The sequence below is a fragment of the Macadamia integrifolia genome, chromosome 4, assembly GCF_013358625.1.
Source record: "Macadamia integrifolia cultivar HAES 741 chromosome 4, SCU_Mint_v3, whole genome shotgun sequence".
NCBI lineage: Eukaryota > Viridiplantae > Streptophyta > Magnoliopsida > Proteales > Proteaceae > Macadamia > Macadamia integrifolia.
The window spans coordinates 36,411,864-36,431,732 of record NC_056560.1 but is presented as its reverse complement, the minus strand read 5'-3'; the positions used below and the strand labels follow the sequence as shown (position 1 = coordinate 36,431,732).

The 19,869-nt window shown below is 39.8% G+C and overlaps 1 protein-coding gene across 3 annotated transcripts in view; it reads right to left on the bottom strand.

Annotated features, from left to right (window-relative positions):
* Positions 1-478: 478 nt before the first annotated feature.
* The window catches only part of LOC122076679 (isoamylase 1, chloroplastic-like), a 52,451-nt gene continuing 33,060 nt past the window's right edge, over positions 479-19,869 (bottom strand). Inside the window, exons 6-10 of one of the 3 annotated variants that reach the window (XM_042642109.1) lie at positions 10,778-10,861; positions 6,934-7,014; positions 6,762-6,844; positions 6,548-6,665; positions 479-1,210 (exon numbers count right to left, since the gene is read on the bottom strand). In XM_042642109.1, the coding sequence (XP_042498043.1) occupies positions 947-1,210; positions 6,548-6,665; positions 6,762-6,844; positions 6,934-7,014; positions 10,778-10,861 (630 nt within the window). In that variant the 3' untranslated portion in view covers positions 479-946. Of the gene's footprint in view, positions 1,211-1,515; positions 1,935-6,547; positions 6,666-6,761; positions 6,845-6,933; positions 7,015-10,777; positions 10,862-19,869 lie in introns of those variants that run through there. The other 2 variants (XM_042642111.1, XM_042642112.1) reach the window with 2 other exon arrangements.

Genomic DNA, 19,869 nt, shown 5'->3' with positions numbered 1-19,869 from the left:
CAATAACACTATCTCTGCTTGTTGAAATTAAATTCACCGGCCACAATGAACAAAGAAGGCAAAGTTGGAGGGGGCAGCAGCTAGGGCTCAAAACTAAGTTTGTGATTTTAGGGTTGAAATAAGGGTAAACTAATCATTAACCAAGTATACTTTAGGTAGAGATATCATAAGATCAAAATAGTCTTTTCAATTTCAAAATTAAACACCTCACTCACGATATTAGCTAGGCTGAGTTTATTTCTAATAAACGCAACGAGAAGGGGTGGATGTAACAAGGACAAACCTGAGGGGAGATGGATGTAAATTTCCAGATTAAAAGTTATTATTAATCGAGAAACTAGGAACTGAAGCCTCAAGAACCTACCATGGATGTAGTATGGCACAAATGACCAATCTTTTATGGACTGAACAAGAAAAATAAATGAAATATGTAACCTCAAACTCCTACTTTTCACTCATGATAGCGATACTCTAGCAGTTCAGAATCGTCAAGTTGCATTTTCATCTTGTACTTCATATTGTTTTAGACCAAGCAAACAAATAGTTCGATTGAATTCTTTTGATGAACTGATTCGTCTCCCCTAGCACTTAAAGCTAAAGAACTCCTTGGGCTATTCCATTAAACCCCTCAACTGTAACACAAGTCTCAAATTAAAATATCTCTTTTCCCTTTTCTTTCTAACCTTTCATACAAATCTGTAGTAATTACATTTTCAATCACATCCCAAAATCCTTATTGATGTTTCTAATTTCAACATGAGATTAAACTTCTTCATTCCCTTTCCATGCAGATTGCTTAGCAATTACATTATCCAGCCATGTTCTGTGAATCACAGAAGCCTCTTGCAGTGCTTGCAGGGTTGTCTACTAAGACGAATTACTGGCAGAGAAAGATGAGCGTATAAATATATCTCTGGGGGACTTAGTAGCAGAAGTGGGATATGAGCTAAGCCTGATCATCCGGAGAAAGCATCAGGATGATGGATGAATAACTAAGCATTGGGTATGAGTTGGAATCAAGGAAGTTGGCATATTGTTTGATTGCTGCATCTCTTTCTGACACATTGTCTGAGAGGAAGTCAAATGGTGATGGCTTGCTAGTGTCAACCAGGGGTTCCCATCTGTAACCAGACCTTTCTGGTAGAGTAACAATGACAGCTAAATGGCTAGTGTTGAATGCAACATAAATCTCTCTATGCACTGAATCGATCTGCAGAAAAATTGACAGAAATAAATTAGGACCAATTACACACAATGTGCTAACAGCACAAAATGAACAGCAGCACAAGACTGATTTAGCATTTTGGACCAATATTTTTCAGAATGCCATGCCAATTATCCAGGCCAGTGGTATCTCTCAATAGACAATCATAAGCATCCAATTAAGTCATATTGAAGAATGGCCAACACCATGGCACATGGATTTTTTTCACAGAAAAGGGAAGTACCATTGTCACAGATATGTAGCATGCTGTCAATATGCACCTAGTATGATGCCAAAACTAACAGTTCGTGGGAGCATAATGGATTTTGACTATCACTGTTGAATAAATTTGGTAGCACTCCGTCAATCAATCATACAAGCAAGTTCTAGCTAGTAATTAACCACAGCCAATTACAATTAATGATAATTCTGTAAAGGGACATTTACAATGCCACCCCTTGGAGAATGCCACTATTAACAAAACACCCCTTACATTACTGACAATTAGAATCGACCCCTTACCATCAGTCTCTGATAAGTGTGAATTTAACTTGACAATTTTACCCTTTTTCATAGAACACATAACCTAACCCAAACTACCCCAACCCTTCTACCATTGGAGACCAGAGGACTGCCGAGCGTTGTTCTTCCTTGAGATCGAGATCCTTCCCCGCAAGTGAGCTATTGCCCATCGCTGCTACTCACTCCGGCCACCTAAAGATACATCAACCTCCGGCAAAGGAGGAAAGATAATCGTGGGAAATTATTAATTTGGTTGGTATTAGCCCTTCTAAGTTGAGGCCATTTAACTTTAGAAAGCAAAGGAGAAAAGATAATCCCTCTGTTAGATTCCAGTTTTCCATGGCTTAAACATTGCTCCAAAAGGGGATGTTGCCGTGTGAGAATGAGGAACTCCCAAAAGAAATTGAAAATAAGCAGAAAAATCTGTGCTTTTATATCTCTGAAAACAAAAACAAAAACCCCAAACCGACTTAGTTAAGCTGTGCCAAAGAAACAAATCAATCGGAAATGCCAAAACCCGACCAGAAGATCTCCAAATCTACATTTTCCGAAATTAAAATCATCCAATACATTAAACAGCATAAGTGAGCTCATTGGAAATCAACCTCTTCTTCTATAATTGCTCTCGATCGATTCCTCTGTGTATCATTCTTTCCTTTCACTGTTACTTGTGCAAGAACGGTCACTGAAAATCACTCCTTCATCGTATTAATTTGGGCACCATTTGGATTTGCCCAATATGAAATATTCTCTTCATACATACAATCAACTGTGAGTGTTCCAATAGAGATGTATGGTATGAATTCTAGGGTTTTAGTAGGAGGGAAGAACTACTCGGATTTGTTATGAAGAGGGTTTCAGTTGAGATGGACTAAGTAGTAATTGCAGCAAATGTGAAGCAAGTTGTGGCCACTACGGATTTTACCAGAAAGAGTTCTGGTTCTTTTGCCCCAATAGAGCGCATCGCCAAAACTGTATTGGTGTTTGTGCTACTAAGTTCCTGTCTCTAGCTCCGTGGATTTTCTCTTGAATGGAGGTACCCTCACATTGTCACAGGTGTAAGATGACCGTATGTATCTATGGGATCCATTGGATACCAAAGAAGTGTAATACCCTAAATCAGAAACAGCTGAATGCCCAAGTGTCAGGACCCAGCTGGCATAAGGACAACATGCTCTCCTGCTGTATAGCAATAGGAGAGAGAATCTAGCAGATCCAATGGCCATGTTAGGGGCATTAAATGGCTAAGAAAATGAGTGGAACCAGCCCTATAATGGATGGATTCAAGAACCCAAAGGTTAGGACAGCAAATGAGTTAAAAATGGGCAAACCGGCAAGATACCCTGCTGCCAACTGGCCAACCGGTTCGGCTAGGATAATACAGGAAAACTTGGTTTTTCTTTGAGGAGCCCACATGCCTACACCCCCGAGCCTAGTACCCACTCACTGTGTAGGGGTCCTCATGTTTACAAACACAACCTAATAGGTCATTTTTTAGTGGGGCCTACGAAAGGGAATTCAATTTTAAATAGTTGTAGGTTTTAGAAGTAATTTTGAGAATTGATTTTAGACATTAAGTAGTTCAGCCAAACAGACCCTAAGGTCTATTTTGGCTGAGATATATCTGTTTTAGGGCAGCAGTTTTATTTCACATTTTGCTGCACAGCAGAGCAAAGGACAAAAGAAGAAGAAGAAGAAGAGAAGGGGGCTGCTGCTGTACCTTCTACCTACTGCTGCACCTGCAAATTGAGGTAAGAAAGTGTTCTTTGATGGCGGTACAGTAGGTAACTAGAGTTAGGAAATTTAGCAAGTTAGGGACTGCAATTCGAGTCCCCATGGACTGAATTCAGTTCCTATAGCTGAATTCTTATATTCACTGTTCATGAGAAATTTGTGCAAATTGGAACTACACTGAGGTAGTATATTGCTAAAATTCTGCATAAAAAGGATTTTATAATTTTCAGATTTTAGAAATTTGGAAGTAGTGGTCTGAAATCTTCCCCAAAACATAATGTTAAGCTTGATTGGGGTTGGGATTTGAGTACTAATACTGTATACCAAGCAATCCGACCTTAGTTGAGTGATTAATTTTGGGGGAAATGGATCCAGCCACCCAATTTATGCTCAATTCTGAATTTTGTCTAGGGAATTGGGTGGTGTACGGTTATCTAATTTTAATTACTGTAATTGGTTGTGTTAGGGGCTGTAAAAGGACCTTAGAGGTCATATAAGACCTTCCCCATGCTGCCATGGTCAATACCCATCGGCCATGAGCAGCCCAAGCCAAAGAAAAAGAAATTTCTGCAGATTCTTTCCCACCGGTTGGGCAAGCGGTCAGCCGTTTGTCCACCACCTGTTGGGTGTTTTAAGCCTAATCAGCTTCTGTTTTGGTTGAATGGTACCCTACCTCTTGTGGGTAACGTTCCCTACCATTAGCCCTATGAGTAGGGGCAACTCGGGGGCATTTCCATGGTTTTAAATGAGATTGGGACATGGGCTATTAAGAGTTGTTTTGGGTTCAGTAGTGAACCTATAATGAGTCAATTCAGATGTAGATAGGTGTTAAAAGTATTTAACAAATGATACACACTTAGTTAGGAACCTAAACAATCGGGCGAGGATACGAAGTCGATTGCGGAGATCTCATCGTACTTGTGATTTGGGTAACAAAGTGAGTGGGTGTTTGACTTTTATTTTACGGAGTGTTTTTGCATTAGTTAATATTTTTGCATGAATCGAGTGTATGAATGACATGTCATATTGCTGCTATGTATGTTGTTTCGCATGATGGACTTATTATCTTATGCTATTATTATTGCTAACCAGTGAATATGGAAGGATGAGGCTGAGGAATGGATTTGGACTGTAGAGGTAAGTGAGGTAAGTTATTGTGGTTCAGTGAATGTGTTCTACAGTTGTAACTGTGGTATTGACGGTTTGGGGCACGGTGTGGCCGAGGTTCTGTACGGTACCGTGGGCCCAGAGGTCAGTAGTATAGTTATGACTGTGGCTCTGGCGGTCTAGGTCATGGTGTGGCCGAGGTGTGTTTCGGTATCATGGGCCTAGAGGTCAGAGGATGTGTGGTGTTGGGTGTAACATTGATGGTCTAAGGCACGGTGTGGTCGAGGTTCTGTCCGGTACTATGGGCTCAGAGGTCAGTATTACAGTGATGGCCGCTGATGTATGATTGGACGTATATAGAATGCATATGGTTAGGATTCACAGACCCTGATGCTACACCCCTTGCCAATAGGGGGTTAGGTACTGGTTAATCCCAGCGAGTGGTATGATGCAGCACAGGTGACTGATGTGTAGGATACCGAGACTGTGGCTGTCTACAGCATGGGTGATCGATGTGTAGAATCCCAGCACCATGGCTGTTAGGTATTATTCATTAGGGGTTTGAGGGGTGACCGATGTGTAGGATACCCGGACTAGGGATATGACCTATGTTCCAGTAGCACTGACACCCTATCTCGGACTTAGTAATTGTTTGCTAGGTAATGTTTGCTAAAACTGGATCATGAGCATCATCTAATTTGTTTGAGCATTCATTGCATCATTTGTTTGCATGTGCTTTGCATGTACACCCTTCACTGGGCTTGTGAAGCTCATCTCTCGTTGATTACTATTTTTAGATGGTAGAACCGGTGCTGAGGCAGGATTGGACATCGACAGTGGTTGTGAGGCTTGTGTTTACGAGACACCAGGATGCTGATGGACATCACTTATGTTATTTCAGTTCTTCCTTCTTGATGTATATATATTATGGATTGTGCAGTAGGTAATATTGTAACCTGTTGTTGTTTAGAGACATGAAAAATTTGTATAATGTAATTTAACATTTTAGTACATCACCAGTGTTATTTGTATGATTTTATTAGCATAAACTGATTTTAGTTGTGGTCATGATGACATTTGTGAAATTAAGATACTGCAATTGTGATCTTGGAGGGTTAGGCTGACTGGATATGGGTGTCCAGTGCCGTATACCTTGGCCAAATTGAGGCAGGGTGTGACAAGAATCTTGGAGAATACATCACAACTTTCACATGTCTAGATACAAAACAGGGTATTGAACAAATTTTTTATTTTTTATTTTACTTATATTTGTTTATTTATTTTTTTAAGAAACATAGTATTTAACATAAGACTACCTCTTGTACTTTTTTTGTTTATTCAGAGTTGCAGGAACCTTAACTACCTCCAACCTCCCCATCTTCATATCTCTCTCCCTTCATTTGGGAGAATCCTAGTTCTCCTTCGCCATTACCAATGCCTGCGAGTTCATTTCAAATTTTATTGCATGAGCTACGACTTCATACGCAAATGGAAGGATTGACCGGATTTTAAGTCTAGTTTGGTATTGATGACGCCATGCTTATAGGGATAAAAAATTCATGTTCCAGCAAGGGCCATTGCCCTTTTGTCTTGCCGTGACCAGTGACCAAGCTTCACTGCAACGTTCTGGTTCTTCATTTTGGGGAAGAAGAAGAAGAAAAAGGAAAGAGAAAAAGGGGATAAGAACTGGTTGGGTTAAGGGTAGAGTGGTACTTCATATTTTATGAGGGTAGTTTGGTATTTAAAAAAGTATAAGTCAGCTGATGTCATACCTTAACAGATATTCCCTAATGGACATTGACGTAAGGCGTCCGGTTCTAATTGTCAGTAATGTAAGGGGTGTTTCGTTAATAGTGGCATTCTCCAGGGGGTGGCACTGTAAATTTTCCATTTGCAAAACATGACACTAAGGTAAACCAACACAACCACGAAGCATATAACTAAAATTAAATCAGAAAGAAAAATAAAGAAGCAACTTACTAAGGAAAAGGCTACAAATCGGCTCGTTTCCGACCAGTCTGGCATCCCAGGTATGTGTCCATGCCACTGCAGTCGCTCTGCTGTCAGAAAGTCATTTAAACCTAGGGATTCACATTCACTGTAGAACGTAGCATGCAGATGAGTTTGTGTGAACTTTTAAGCATTCAATAGAAAGTAAAACCTATTAAATGTGATATCTGAAGGAAGCACTTACCGCCTAAACTTTGTCATGAGACAGCAAAACCTGAAAAAGTCGGACGAGTACTCTTCCTTCTTATCCCAATGGAAATAGTTAATCTGCAATTATAACTGATTTAAGTCCACAGACTATTCAAAGTCAAATTTTTTCGCGAAACTCAGAGGCTTAGAAGGATTTAGAATATCACATAGTTATCGTGGCAATATGTATTGTTGTTGCCTCCCTTTGTGTGACCGTACTCATCACCCATGTAAATCATTGGCACACCCTAATAGAAAAGGACAGCTCTAGTCAGTGAAACATTCGTATTGATAGGAATTATTATCTCCCATTTTGCCATGAATTTGTGGTATGCAAATAGTATTGGACAGCTACAAAGGACAGAAGGCTAGAACAGAAAAAAAAAATCCATGAAACCTACAACAAAAACAAACTCAAACCTAAACCTTAACCCAACTGAATGGGGTTGGCTACAATGAATCCAAGAAAAAACAAAAAGGAGAAATGAAAGTAGGAAAAGAAAGTAAGAAGAAATTCAAAAGTCATGAAACCTCCTGCGACAAAAACCAATCTAAGATGAAAGCGATGCCAAAGAAGCCTATTACACACTGTTACTTTGATAGCACTTCACCAGAATAGTGTGATTGAAGTGCTAAACAGAAGAACAAACATTTATTGGAGATTGCTTGTTCTTCTATTGTTTCATATGAATGTTCCTACAATTTTTTGGGGATGTTGTTTTACTTGCTTGCTACTTCATTAATCTTATGCCTTCCTCTGCTCTTGATTCCAAATCTCCCATGAACATTGTTATTTTCTCATTATCCCTTATATTCTTTACCACCTCGTGTTTTTTGACACACTTGCTTTGTTAATATTTAACGTCCGGGTATTGATAAATTATCTCCACAGGCAGTCAAATGTGTTTTGCTTGGATATTCACACACCTAAAGGGTTATCACTGTTATGACCCTAATACTCGTCAACAGTTTGTGATGTTGATGTTACCTTCTTTGAGAGAACATCACATTTTCTACTTGGGGTAATGATTTAGCAACTGATTTTTTAGTGCCCTTCAATCCACATTTCAGTTCCTTTTTAGATTCTTTTCTATTATTTGTCCAACACCATTGCATGTTTACTAGCAACAGCCTATAACATTTGCACTTGTGGCTACATCTCCTTCGTTATTGCCCTCTACATGAGATAATTCCTTGGCTGAAGTTCCTGATTCGTCCTCTACTCCTGACTTGCCAGCTGCTTTATGCAAAGTTACTTGCACGTGTACCCAATGGTATATGGTTGCTTCCCCCATTGAAAAATTTAATTTTATCTCACATCTTCCATCTTCTCTTCATAGATTTGCTTTATCTTTGTGCGCAAACTCTATCCCAAAAACCCACATTCTCATCTCAGGTGGAAGCTCTCCATGGATAAGGAAATGGATGGTTGGGTCTCTTGTAAGGCATGGATCTTGATTGATCTATCTCCAGGTAAGGAGTTAGTGAGGATTCGTTGGGTGTATACTATCAAGTACAACCCTGGTGGATTTTTTGCGTGGCTCAAGGCCAAGTTGGTGGTAAGAGGGTATACTCAGAGTTATGGTGTGGACTATTTTGAGACTTTTCCGCCGGTTGCTTAATTGAATTTTTTTCGTGTGCTTATTTCCCTTGTTGTTGATCTTAACTGGCCATAGCATAAACTCGACATTTAAAATACTTCTGTTTATGGTGACTTACATGAGGAGGTGTATATGGTGCAACCTCCTAGGTATGTTAGTCAGGTGGAGAGGGCTACTGAAGTGTGCAAACTTCATAACGCATCTATGGTTTGAAGTAGTCTCTAAGGGTTTGGTTTGATAAATTCAGAAAGATTGTTACACATTGTGGGTTTACCAACACAGATCACTTAATGTTCGTTCGTTGTTGTGATTCTAAGGTGGTGGTATTGGTTGTAGATGTTGATGATATCATTATTTTTGGTAATGACCCTTCCAATATTGATGAGGCTAAATCTTAAGATAAAATTTTTAGACGAAAGATTGGGGTGCACTATTTGTTGGATATTTTATGTGAAATTGGTATGCTTGCATCCAATCCAGTTGATACACCCATAGATCTGCATCATAAATTTGGGGTAGATGATGGTGAGGACCTTGTCTCGCGATATCTTCCTCCTTTGCCTTCAATTACATCTGTAAACGACTTGTAAACTTTATTATGACCATCCCTCATTGGTTGTCCACAGATCACATTATCCATGGCTTATTATACCAATTCCTCTAGACACATTACTAATTCCCCTGACATAGATCTACTTGTTCTTAATAAATCGGTAAGAATGTTGTTCAGGTGAATAAGCATTAACACAGGAGGTTGTCGGCTATGGTTAGAAATCTCGGATGTTTCAGGGTTTTTTTTTTTTACTAAAACAATCTGCATACGGAACACTGAAAAACCCAATTTCAGTCATATTTGGTCATTTCGTTTCTAAAAATTTCACTCATTTCAGTCCAAAAAATGCACTATTATGTTAAAATTTTGATCATCTTGGTCATTTCATTTTTTTCATTTCGCTAATTTCGGCCATTAGCCCCCCAAAATGACCAAACAAAACACATGGAAATAGTACACTGTTTCGGCGAAATTTCGGTTGTTTTGAAACCACCAAAACACCGAAATGAAACGAGTTTTTGAACCTTGTTGTCGGAAACTCATTTCTCTTACTATTACCAAGCCATATATATACTTTGCTCTTGGAGGTCATAAGTCAGTTTATGGAAACACCTACAAAGGTTTATTGCGAGGCAGCCTGTAGAGTTTTGAGGTATCTCAAAAGTGCTCCAGGGAAGTGCCTTACTTATAGGACTAACAGGCATATTGATTTGGTCGGCTTTTCTGATGCAGATTGGGAACTGTTGAAGGTGAAAGGAGATCTACCAGTACTTAGTGCACGTTTATGGGTAGTAATCTTGTCATAGAGAGAAGCAAGAAGCAGACTACTGTGGCCAGCTCTAGTGTAGAGGCCAAGTATAGGGCTTTAACTCATACTGCAGCTAAGCCGATTTGGTTGAAATCCTTACTTTAGGAGCTTGAATTTCCGGTGACTAGACACGTTTTGTGATAAACAAACTGCCATCTACATTGCCAGTGATCTAGTTTTTCATGAGTGGACTTAACACATTGAGATTGATTCACTTTGTGCAGGACGCAGTTATGAGGAAATTTATATCTACTCCGTTTGTTAAATCTGGGAGCCAGCTAGGTGACATGTTTACTAAAGCTTTGTTTTGTGTGGCCTTTTTGGAGGGTTGTTCCAAGCTGGGCATGCGAGATATCCTTGGGCTTAAGTGCTACTGCAGGGGTACTTCAGTCATACATTCTTATGTATAATGTTTTGTGTAAATAGCTGTGGACCAAGGCTATACTTGGTATACTTGTCATATCTTTATATTTCAGCATATATCTATATAAATATAGCACTGCCCACTGTTTGGACATTCAGTCAAACTGTGAGCCCTATTGTTCACATCTTCTTCTTCTCACATCACTTTGTACAGGTCTGGTATTGATCTCTTATATCTATGATTTAGTTACAGAACTTTGGTCACAGAAATAAACTTACTCAAGAAAAGAAGAGTGACTCTTGATCATGCCAGTAAATTCCCATTAGCAGGTGAGATTTTCAACACCAGTTGGTTTGATATAAAATCAAGCAGTTTTGATTTCTTGCTGCATCCTTGTTTTCTGAAAATTTAATCATAAACCAGATCATTTTTATAAATTTAATGTTTCATTCTAATGGTTGTGTCAAAATGTGCCACACGTAGTCATATTACTCACTACTTCCCAACCACCCCCCCCCCCAAAAAAAAAAAAAAATATATATATATATATATAAATAAATAAATAAAGATAAAGAAAAGGTGTTTCACATTTTTTTTACAAAAACAAAGTTTGTACAAAGGTTCAGTGTATGTGTTAATAAAAATAAATAAGAAAATCAAGATGAATCAATAATTTAAACCTTACTTGGGAAACCATAAGGCAGAGGAAGAAATTCCGCATTTGTCTTTTCCTCAGTCTTTTGACCGGAAGGCTCACAAACTCTCCCTCCTACACACATTTAACTGAATCAAACTAGGTAGCTTTCATTTGGATATAATAAATTAATATAGATAATGGAAGTTATAGCTCTGGAAATTCAACCTTTTAAGTATCTGAAAAAAAATTGGACAATAGAAACAGTTTATCAAAAGCCGTTTGAGCTGAAATGTTCAGAATTATTAGCAATTATTCAGCTACTAAAGTTAACTCTTACTGTTACCAAAAAAAAAAAAAAAAAAGTTGACTCTCACAAAATTCAAGTAAAATTTCAAGAGTCTAGACATACAAACCCCGGTCCAACTGTCCAAGTTTGGTTCAGGGTCTTAAGACTAAGTTCACATCCATAAGTGGTTCAGTAAACATCCTTTCAAAACCATGAACTACCCTATGGGCCACAAGAAAGCTCTCATGAAACATCATTTAGGCCCAATCAAGTTTTTTGTACTTATTTTCTAAAAGATTTCTATTTATGATCTCTTGAGCCTACTTTCCAACAAGATCAGGGTATAATTATCTTGCAAGATTTTGTACATTTCAAAAAACTCACAATTAAGGTCTGCTTTCACTTGTGAATGTTCTGCAATATTTGTTTGTATTGGCTTGGATTGTTTTGTCCATTATAACTTAAAAGACTGTAACTTTATTTAGGATGGATTGTTTTGTTCATTATAATACACAAAATCTTCTTAACAGAATGGCAGGACATGATTTGTTCAGCCAAAAGTAAAAAACAAGTTATAGGGATACATCTTTGTCAAATTGAGTGCACACAATTTCTCTCTGCTCATTTTTTTTTTTCTCTTTCTTGGAAAAAATATCAAAAAGGATTAAAAGTATCGGTATTGGGTATTGCATCAGAGGGGTGATTTTATGAGATAAATCGTGCCGTATCTACACAAGATACACATGGAAAATGGTCAAGATACGAATAGAAATACACTTATGGAGAGAAAAACACTGTAAATAAGAAATATATAACACACATCACATATAAACACTAAAATGGAGAACAACATATAACGAAACAAGTCCATTTAATTAAAGTTATTATACAGGATGAGGTATCGTGTATATATATATATGTAAAAATATCCCAACTCAATCAATTTTTTTTTGCAAGAAAATCAATTTTTTTTTCCAGGTTAGACACTTCAGACATTCTAAGAAATTTTAAAATCTATGAACAAATTGATGCAATTTCAGTTTGTTTTACCTAAATCTACTCAAACATAGAAAAAAAGCAGGAGTAAAAACAAGATTTGCGAAAACAAATTCAAATTTTTTCAACTTACCTGTCTTCCCTATGTTTAGTTTCAATGGATTTTCAACGGATGCTTTTTTAATGCTTGATTCAAGTTCTGGTTGATTCACCCCATTTACTAGTGCCGTAATCGGTTAGGAATCCGAAATGACAGCACAACACAAGCCGCCATACCTCCGGAGGCTTCACTTTGCCGCAGATCCAACTCTGGTCTCTGTCGGACCCCTCCCTTTGACCCATCTTGTTTGATTTTGTGGGGCTAGGAGCCGACTGCTGGAAGAGGCTTTCCCGTGGGTTGGGAGGGTAGCCGCCTCTTCACTCTCTGGAAGCCGATTCAAATACCGAATCGTATCTCTTGGAGAGAGGTGCAAAAGCTCTCCTTTGACTCAGGGGACATTTCACCACTTCAACTCATGCGGACGCAGTTCCCTCGTTGTAAAAGAAGTAATGAAATGGAGCTCCGGGTCAAACCGTGTTCTTTGTTGCCTGTAATTGTAGATTTTGAATCGTTTTCTATGAATGATTCAAAGTCCCAAGTCCATGAAATGAAAGGGAGATTGATCGTGCAATTGTGCTTCAAATTTTGGAAACTTAGGCACAGTTTGATAACATTTCTGCTGTTTGTGTCTAGAAACAACAGAAACGATTTTTCACATTTTTGGGAACAAAAGTGGATTTTTTGGTGTTTGATAAACTTGTTCCTTGAATTGAGTAAGGTTGGGTAGATTCCTTGGGTCGGTGTGTGTTTTGCTGGGGAATTCGACCTTCAATCCCTAGCAACGATTCTGTAATCGATTCATGAGGGTCTGGAGAGAATTGGAAGAAATCCACAAAGGAATCGATGAGATGTGAATTTAAGGCTTCCACTAGTAGAGCAAAAATTCAAGTGTATTCCTTCTCGTTTCCCTAAAAAATCTTTGAACTTTGGAAAGTGCCAGGTTAGGTAACTGTTGGGTTGGGAGATACAACTTTTCATCGGGGGTCCATTGATTTTTTGGCCCACAAGTTGTTCCAAGAAACGGAAAAAAAAGTCTGACTTGTTTCGTCAAACCCGTTTCTAAACACAGAAATAAGCATAAATTTTGATCGGGTTGTAATTATTCATGAAATTAATATTTAATTATTAATTTTAATCTGAGTTTCATGATTAATTTGACTATATAATGTGATATTGTATGTTTGCAGGGTTTTCAAGAGATGTGCACAGTTTGATGCTAAATGGATGCATGTGGTTCAGTCTAGAAGCAAGGGCAAAGGGTCAAGGGCAGAGTTGGAATTTCCAAGAGAAGAAGAGAATATAAAAAATTAAAAATAAAAAAAGGGAAATTTAGGGAGAGAGAAAACCCCATGGTTCTCCTCTCTCCCTATTCCACACGTTCTCTTCTCCCTCTCCTACTTTCTCTCATGTTTTTCTCTCTCCTTATCCTAACCATCTCCTAAATAACCTCACCTTGGGGTGCCCCAGTATTGTTTGTCAAGAAGAAGAATGGCAGCTTGCGTATGTGCATTGATTACCGGGAATTGAATAAGCTAACCATTAAGAACCGGCATCTATTGCCACGCATTGATGATTTGTTTGATCAACTACAAGGTGCAAGGTATTTTCGAAGATAGACCTTAGATCAGGCTATTATCAGCTCAAGATAAAGAGCGGCGACATACCCAAGACAGCATTCAGGACTCGGTATGGTCACTATGAGTTCCTAGTGTTATCTTTTGGGTTAACCAATGCACCGGCAGTATTCATGGATTTAATGAATCGAGTATTTCACGATGTCCTCGACAAATGGTAATTATTTTTATTGATGACATCTTGATCTACTCTAAGACAGAAGAGGAGCACACTCAACATTTGAGAATGGTGTTACAGAGGTTGAGAGAACAACAATTGTTTGCCAAATACACAAATGTGAATTTTGGCTTGAGCAAGTTGGATTCCTGGAACACGTAGTGTCTGAGGCCGGAATCGAGGTGGATCCTGATAAGGTGAAAGCAGTAGTAGAATGGGAAAGCCCTAAGAATGTCACTGAAATTAGAAGTTTCTTGGGTTTGGCTGGGTACTACCGGCGCTTCATTGAGAATTTTGCTCGGATCTCAGCACCAATGACTAAGTTAACCAAAAAGGTGTGAAATTTAAATGGGTAGAGGAATGTGAGAAGAGTTTTCAGGAATTGAAGAAAAGATTGGTGTTGGCCCCGGTGTTGGCCATCCCCGAAGGCACAGGTGGAATGACAGTTCACCCGAAAGATTTGAACATGAGGCAGAGGAGATGGCTTGAGCTCATGAAGGATTATGACTGCGACATCCAGTATCATCCTGCAAGGCTAATGTAGTGGCAGATGCATTGAGTCGAAAGGCACAGACTGTGTCACTCTCATACTTAGCAGTTAGCCCATCACTTGTACAGGAGGCGACGCTAATGGATTAAACCCTCTTATATGAAGAGCAACCTTAGAGCTTGAACATCAACTAGAAAACCTTAAATGGTTGCTGTATCACTGGCGGCTCTACAGGTGCATCCGTCTATTAGGCAAGAGGTGATAATAAAACAACCTTTGGATCCTGAATTGCAGCAGATCAGAGTTAAGATTCAAGATCAAACAATGAACGACCCTGATTTTGCTTTAGCCAGTGATGGGGCATTGATGTTTCGAGGCAGATTGTGTGTGCCCGATGATTTGGATATACAAGACAAGATAGTGCGGGAAGCACACAGCTCTGAGTACTCACTCCACCCAGGAAGTACAAAGATGTATAAAGACCTTAAACAAAATTACTGGTGGCCAAGCATGAGAATCACGATAGCCCTGTATGTGGCGACTTGCCTTACATGCCAGAAAGTAAAAGCTGAGAGGCATTGACCTTATGGTACTCTTCAGCCACTCCCAGTACCAGACTGGAAGTGGGATAGGATCACAATGGACTTCGTCACCGGACTACCATGCACACCTAAGGGGATGGATGCGATATGAGTGATAGTCGATCGGCTTACTAAGACTGCTCATTTCATTCCCATCAAGACCAAGTTCTCTATGGCCAAATTAGCACAACTTTATATGGATAACATAGTGCGCTTGCATGGAGTGCCAGTGAGCATTGTATCAGATAGGGACCCAAGGTTCACTTCCAGATTTTGGAAAAGCTTCCAGCATGCCTTGGGATCACAATTGAAGTTGAGTACTGCCTTCCACCCACAGACTGATGGTCAGTCGGAGCGAACCATACAGATATTAGAAGACATGCTCAGGGCATGTGCAATGGAAATGTGTGGTAGTTGGGAAGAATATATACCCCTTATGGAGTTTTCCTATAACAACAGTTACCAAGCTACAATTGGGATGGCTCCATATGAGGCATTATATGGTAGGAAGTGTAGAACTCCTCTGTATTGGAATGAGATAGGCGAACGCCGAATGTTAGGACCCGAGATGATACAGATGACTTGTGACAAGGTCGATGTTATTCGAGAAAGGATTAAAGTAGCTCAGTCACGTCAAAAGAGCTATGCAGACAACCGCAGGAAAGACATTGAGTTTCAGGCAGGAGAAAAGGTGTTTCTCAAGATCTCTCCTACTAAAGGGTTGCAAAGATTTCATAGAAAGGGGAAGTTGAGCCCGAGATACATTGGCCCATTTGAGATCTTAGCTTGGGTTGGCTCAATAGCCTACATGCTTGCTCTGCCACCTTCACTCGGGAATGTCCATAACGTATTTCATGTATCCATGCTGAAGCGATACGTTCATGATCCATCTCATGTTTTACCCGTGGAACCAGAATATCTAGAAGCGGATATAACCTATACAGAGCAGCCAGCTGAAATCTTGGACCGAAAGGTGAAAACCCTTCGCAACCGCTCCATTTCCTTCGTAAAGGTGCGATGGGCTAATCATTCACTTGAAGAAGCTTCTTGGGAGAAAGAGGATGAAATCCAAACCAAGTACCCTCATCTTTTCGAACCAGGTATGCCAATTTCGAGGAAGAAATTTTCAGAAAGGGGGGGTAAATGTGACCCTATTTTTTTAAACCCGGTCTAATTACACGGTTGACCCGGTTTAACCATACAGGACCGAACCGGAGAGGGTTAAGGCAGGTTCCTTATGGACCATGATGGCGAGGGTGACTTTGAACACTGGTTGGCCAGACAAGTCCGAGTCAGTGCCAGAGGAGACGGGTGTACCTAAGCCATGTATATACACATATCATAAGGCCATGTATGGATAAAGCTAGTATGTAGCCGTACCCTAAAGCACATACGTATAATATATCTTGTGCCGAGAGTGAGATTCAAGCCGAGAGTCGAATTCCACCAAAATCCCACTTGTTGGCCAATTTTCGGCCCTCAGGTGGGCGGTCTCAGGTGGGCGCATCTGCCCACCTGAGTGATCCACCCATGTGGTTACTTAGTTGTTTTAGGAAGTATAAATAGCATTTATGAGTTTTCCATTTTCTCATTTATGACATTTGGGTGTTTGGTGAAAAGAGTAAAGAGGAGAGAGAAAAGGAGGGAGAAAAGAGAACGGAGAAGAAGAAAGGGGAGGAAGAGGAAGAAGGAACGGATTTAAGCGGCGCCAAGGCTTGATCTTCCCATTCCGACCCCGGAAGAGTGATCCCTAACACGAGATCTGCGTTTAGAGGTGAGCGAAGGCTATATTCCCTAAACTTGCAGCATACCCAAGTAAAACCCTTGATTTGGATAGTGTTTCTTGAGGTCTTGTAAATCCCCCTTGAGATGATGAATCTAAGGTTTAATAGATGGTCCATGTGTTGATTTTGAAGGATTGAAGAAGTGTTTACAAGGTTGGAGAAGCATTGGTGATTTGAAGTGATTTTGGGGTTTTTAAACGAGTTCTTGAGCAAAGAAGGTAAGATGGCTTCCATTCCTTAAATCTAACCTAGATCTAGGTTAGAATCATCTTATGAGACCTTGAATGTGTGGAAAATGGGTTTGGAAAAGCCCCATTTGATTTCCCAAAGGTTGGGGAAGGTTTCGGGGGAAAATGCATTTTCCCCCAAGACCGCGGTGGGCCGACGATGGGCCAACTGGCTACCCTGGGCCAACCGACGGGCCCCTACCGGTGGGCGCCGCCGCCGTTGGCGACCCCCCACCTGTGAAGACCGGTGGGCTGTGACAGGTGGGCTACCCGACCCACCCGAGAGGCTCCCAACGTGATTTTTACACATGATTTTGTCATCAAATCTTGTTAGTTTCGACCCCAAAGTGGTGAAATGCTAACCCCATTCACTTATGATAGGTTCACCAAAACGTACGCTTCTCGCACCGGATCTTAGCCGTACCGGGCGTGAGTCTTTGTACACTACAGGTAAGTGGGAAGAGGACGTTTGGCCTTATTTTAAGGCTTGTTTGGCATTCATTAAATTGTATCTAGACTAGCCATGTCATCATGCAAATTATATGTAGCTTAGCCATCCTCATATTATTATGACTTGTGTGTTGTGTTTATTTTCTAAATGACAAATGATGATGTGATTATGTGATGAATGATGACATCATTGTGCATAATGCATTAATAGACTAGATGCCGTAGTCGGCCTGGAAACGAGTGCATTGGTGGCCCGTGGAATGGGACGCGGTGGCACTATGCAATCGTACTATGTCATATAGGAGCATGCGGTTTAGGATTATCATCTTCCCGTGCTACGACCCTTCCCAACAGGGATTGAGGTGTTGGGTTACCATTTGGGGGGAAGCAGTGATCGCGGTTGTAGGGTCACTGTGGCAGTTAGATATACGTCCGGCTGGTCATTAGGACAGTCAGCAACCTCGGTGGTATATTCAAGAGGGCCAATCGTACTGCTTTTAAATTGTTAGAGTCAGCACCTTTATTTTCTGTCATTTACTTTTATGCTGAGAGCTGGTGGTCGACATGCTTTACTTTTCCGAGTACTCACGGTGGGCCTTCTCCGACAGCCCTATGGGCGTATCGCGGGATGGAGTTCGCGGCTCGTACCTGGAGTATACGAGCACTGTGGTTGTAGTAGCGCTAAACCCAAGACTTAGTAATGTTGTTTAGGTGGATGTAATTTAAAATGAATTGCATAGCATATAGTTCATATGGTTGTGATTGTTGTGTGGACTGTTGTGTGGTCCTTCTTTTCACTTACTGAGCTAATGAGCTCATCCCACGTGTGCACCTCTTTTAGACGATTTTGTAGGTCACCAGCCTGAGGATCAAGGGTCGGGCCCCACAGTGGAATTCCCCGAGGAAGATTGGTGGGTCTCCGAGGACTATGGGCAAGGCACGGATTGCACGTGCGAAGGTTGTGCTGTGGGACCACAGCAGTGACTCCATACAGGGTTACTTTTTGATTCTTTTGATGATCCCTTTTGTGTACTTGATATGTAAATTGTATTATTTTTATGTAAATATCATGCCTACGGGCCCACACGTACATAACTATGTACTATAATTTGGGTATCAAGTATAATGGGGATATTTATAGGTAAATTAAGTCTTCCGCTGAACTGTTGAACATTTTTTTAGTTGTGTATGCTGTGGTTGGATACTGTATCAGATGATCCTGGCAGGTTTGGGTTAACCGGAGTTAACCCTGTCACCGGTCCGGTTCTATGTGAACGGGGTGTGACACCATGAGCAGCTAAGTTCCTTTCAATCTTTAGGTCTAGATGAAGTCTTGAGTTATTTTTATTTAATTTATGGTTTAAGTTCATACTTGATTGTTTGATGTTAAAGACTCCTCCCATTGTGGATGATTTTAATAGTTAAATTAGTTTAGGATATTTGTTTCTGTGATTCAATTATTCTATTCAAGTAATAGTATTTCATGTGATTTTTAGTATACATTAATGATATCCTTTAACCAATCAAATAAGCGTGCTAAGCGAAAGTGATAGACGATAGTGCTTAACAGGATAGGTTATGCTTACTACAGTCAAAGATTGTGTTTTTGTGGTTGCATTGGAACTTGTAGTTTCAATGAACCGAAGTATAAACCAAAAATTGGTAACAATACCAAAACGGATTCGAGACCTAAGGATAGCTACTTCTCATTAATTATTGTTCTTGTTAATTGGTTTATTTAGTTTTAATTTAAATTCTGAGTTTTACAAAATTGATTTTCAAAACAACGTTCACCTCAATTTTAGTAGATTTAGCCTTCTAGTTCTCTATGGGTTCGACCCCTTTCTTACCACTATCTCATAGTTTAGTTAGGGTTTATTTTGATTCGCTCATGACAACAATCAAATTTTGGCGCCGTTGCTAGGGAACCGAAGCACGGTTTGCTAAGATTGATTTAGTTGTTTTGTTTTAGTTTTAATTTCAGATATTTTTTTTTCTTTAGTTTAAGTTTAGAGCAGCCTAATTATTTATTTTGTTTTGCACGTATCCCAGTTTGTAGAGCAAAGAAGAGTGCACTATCTTCAACATGGTTTCATTTCCGGGCATTGAACCCGGGTCTCTTGGGTAAAAGTCAGATATCACAACCCAATTTGTTTAATTTGCATTCAGCCCTCTTGCACAATCTGGGTATTAAACTTTCTGGTTAGATTATTTTATTTTCATGGTTATTGGTAGTTGATGCATGGTCATTGTTCTTGTCATCCCAACTTGACCAATTTGGACCCTAAAATTGAGAGAACTTTACATTTAATTCGGAAAAATAAAATGGCAGAGGAGAATGGACCTGTAAGACGCCCATTGAGTGAACACTTTACCCCCATCGACTTATACATCTACCTCTTGTATTAAGGTTCCTACTATTCAGGCTGCCCAAT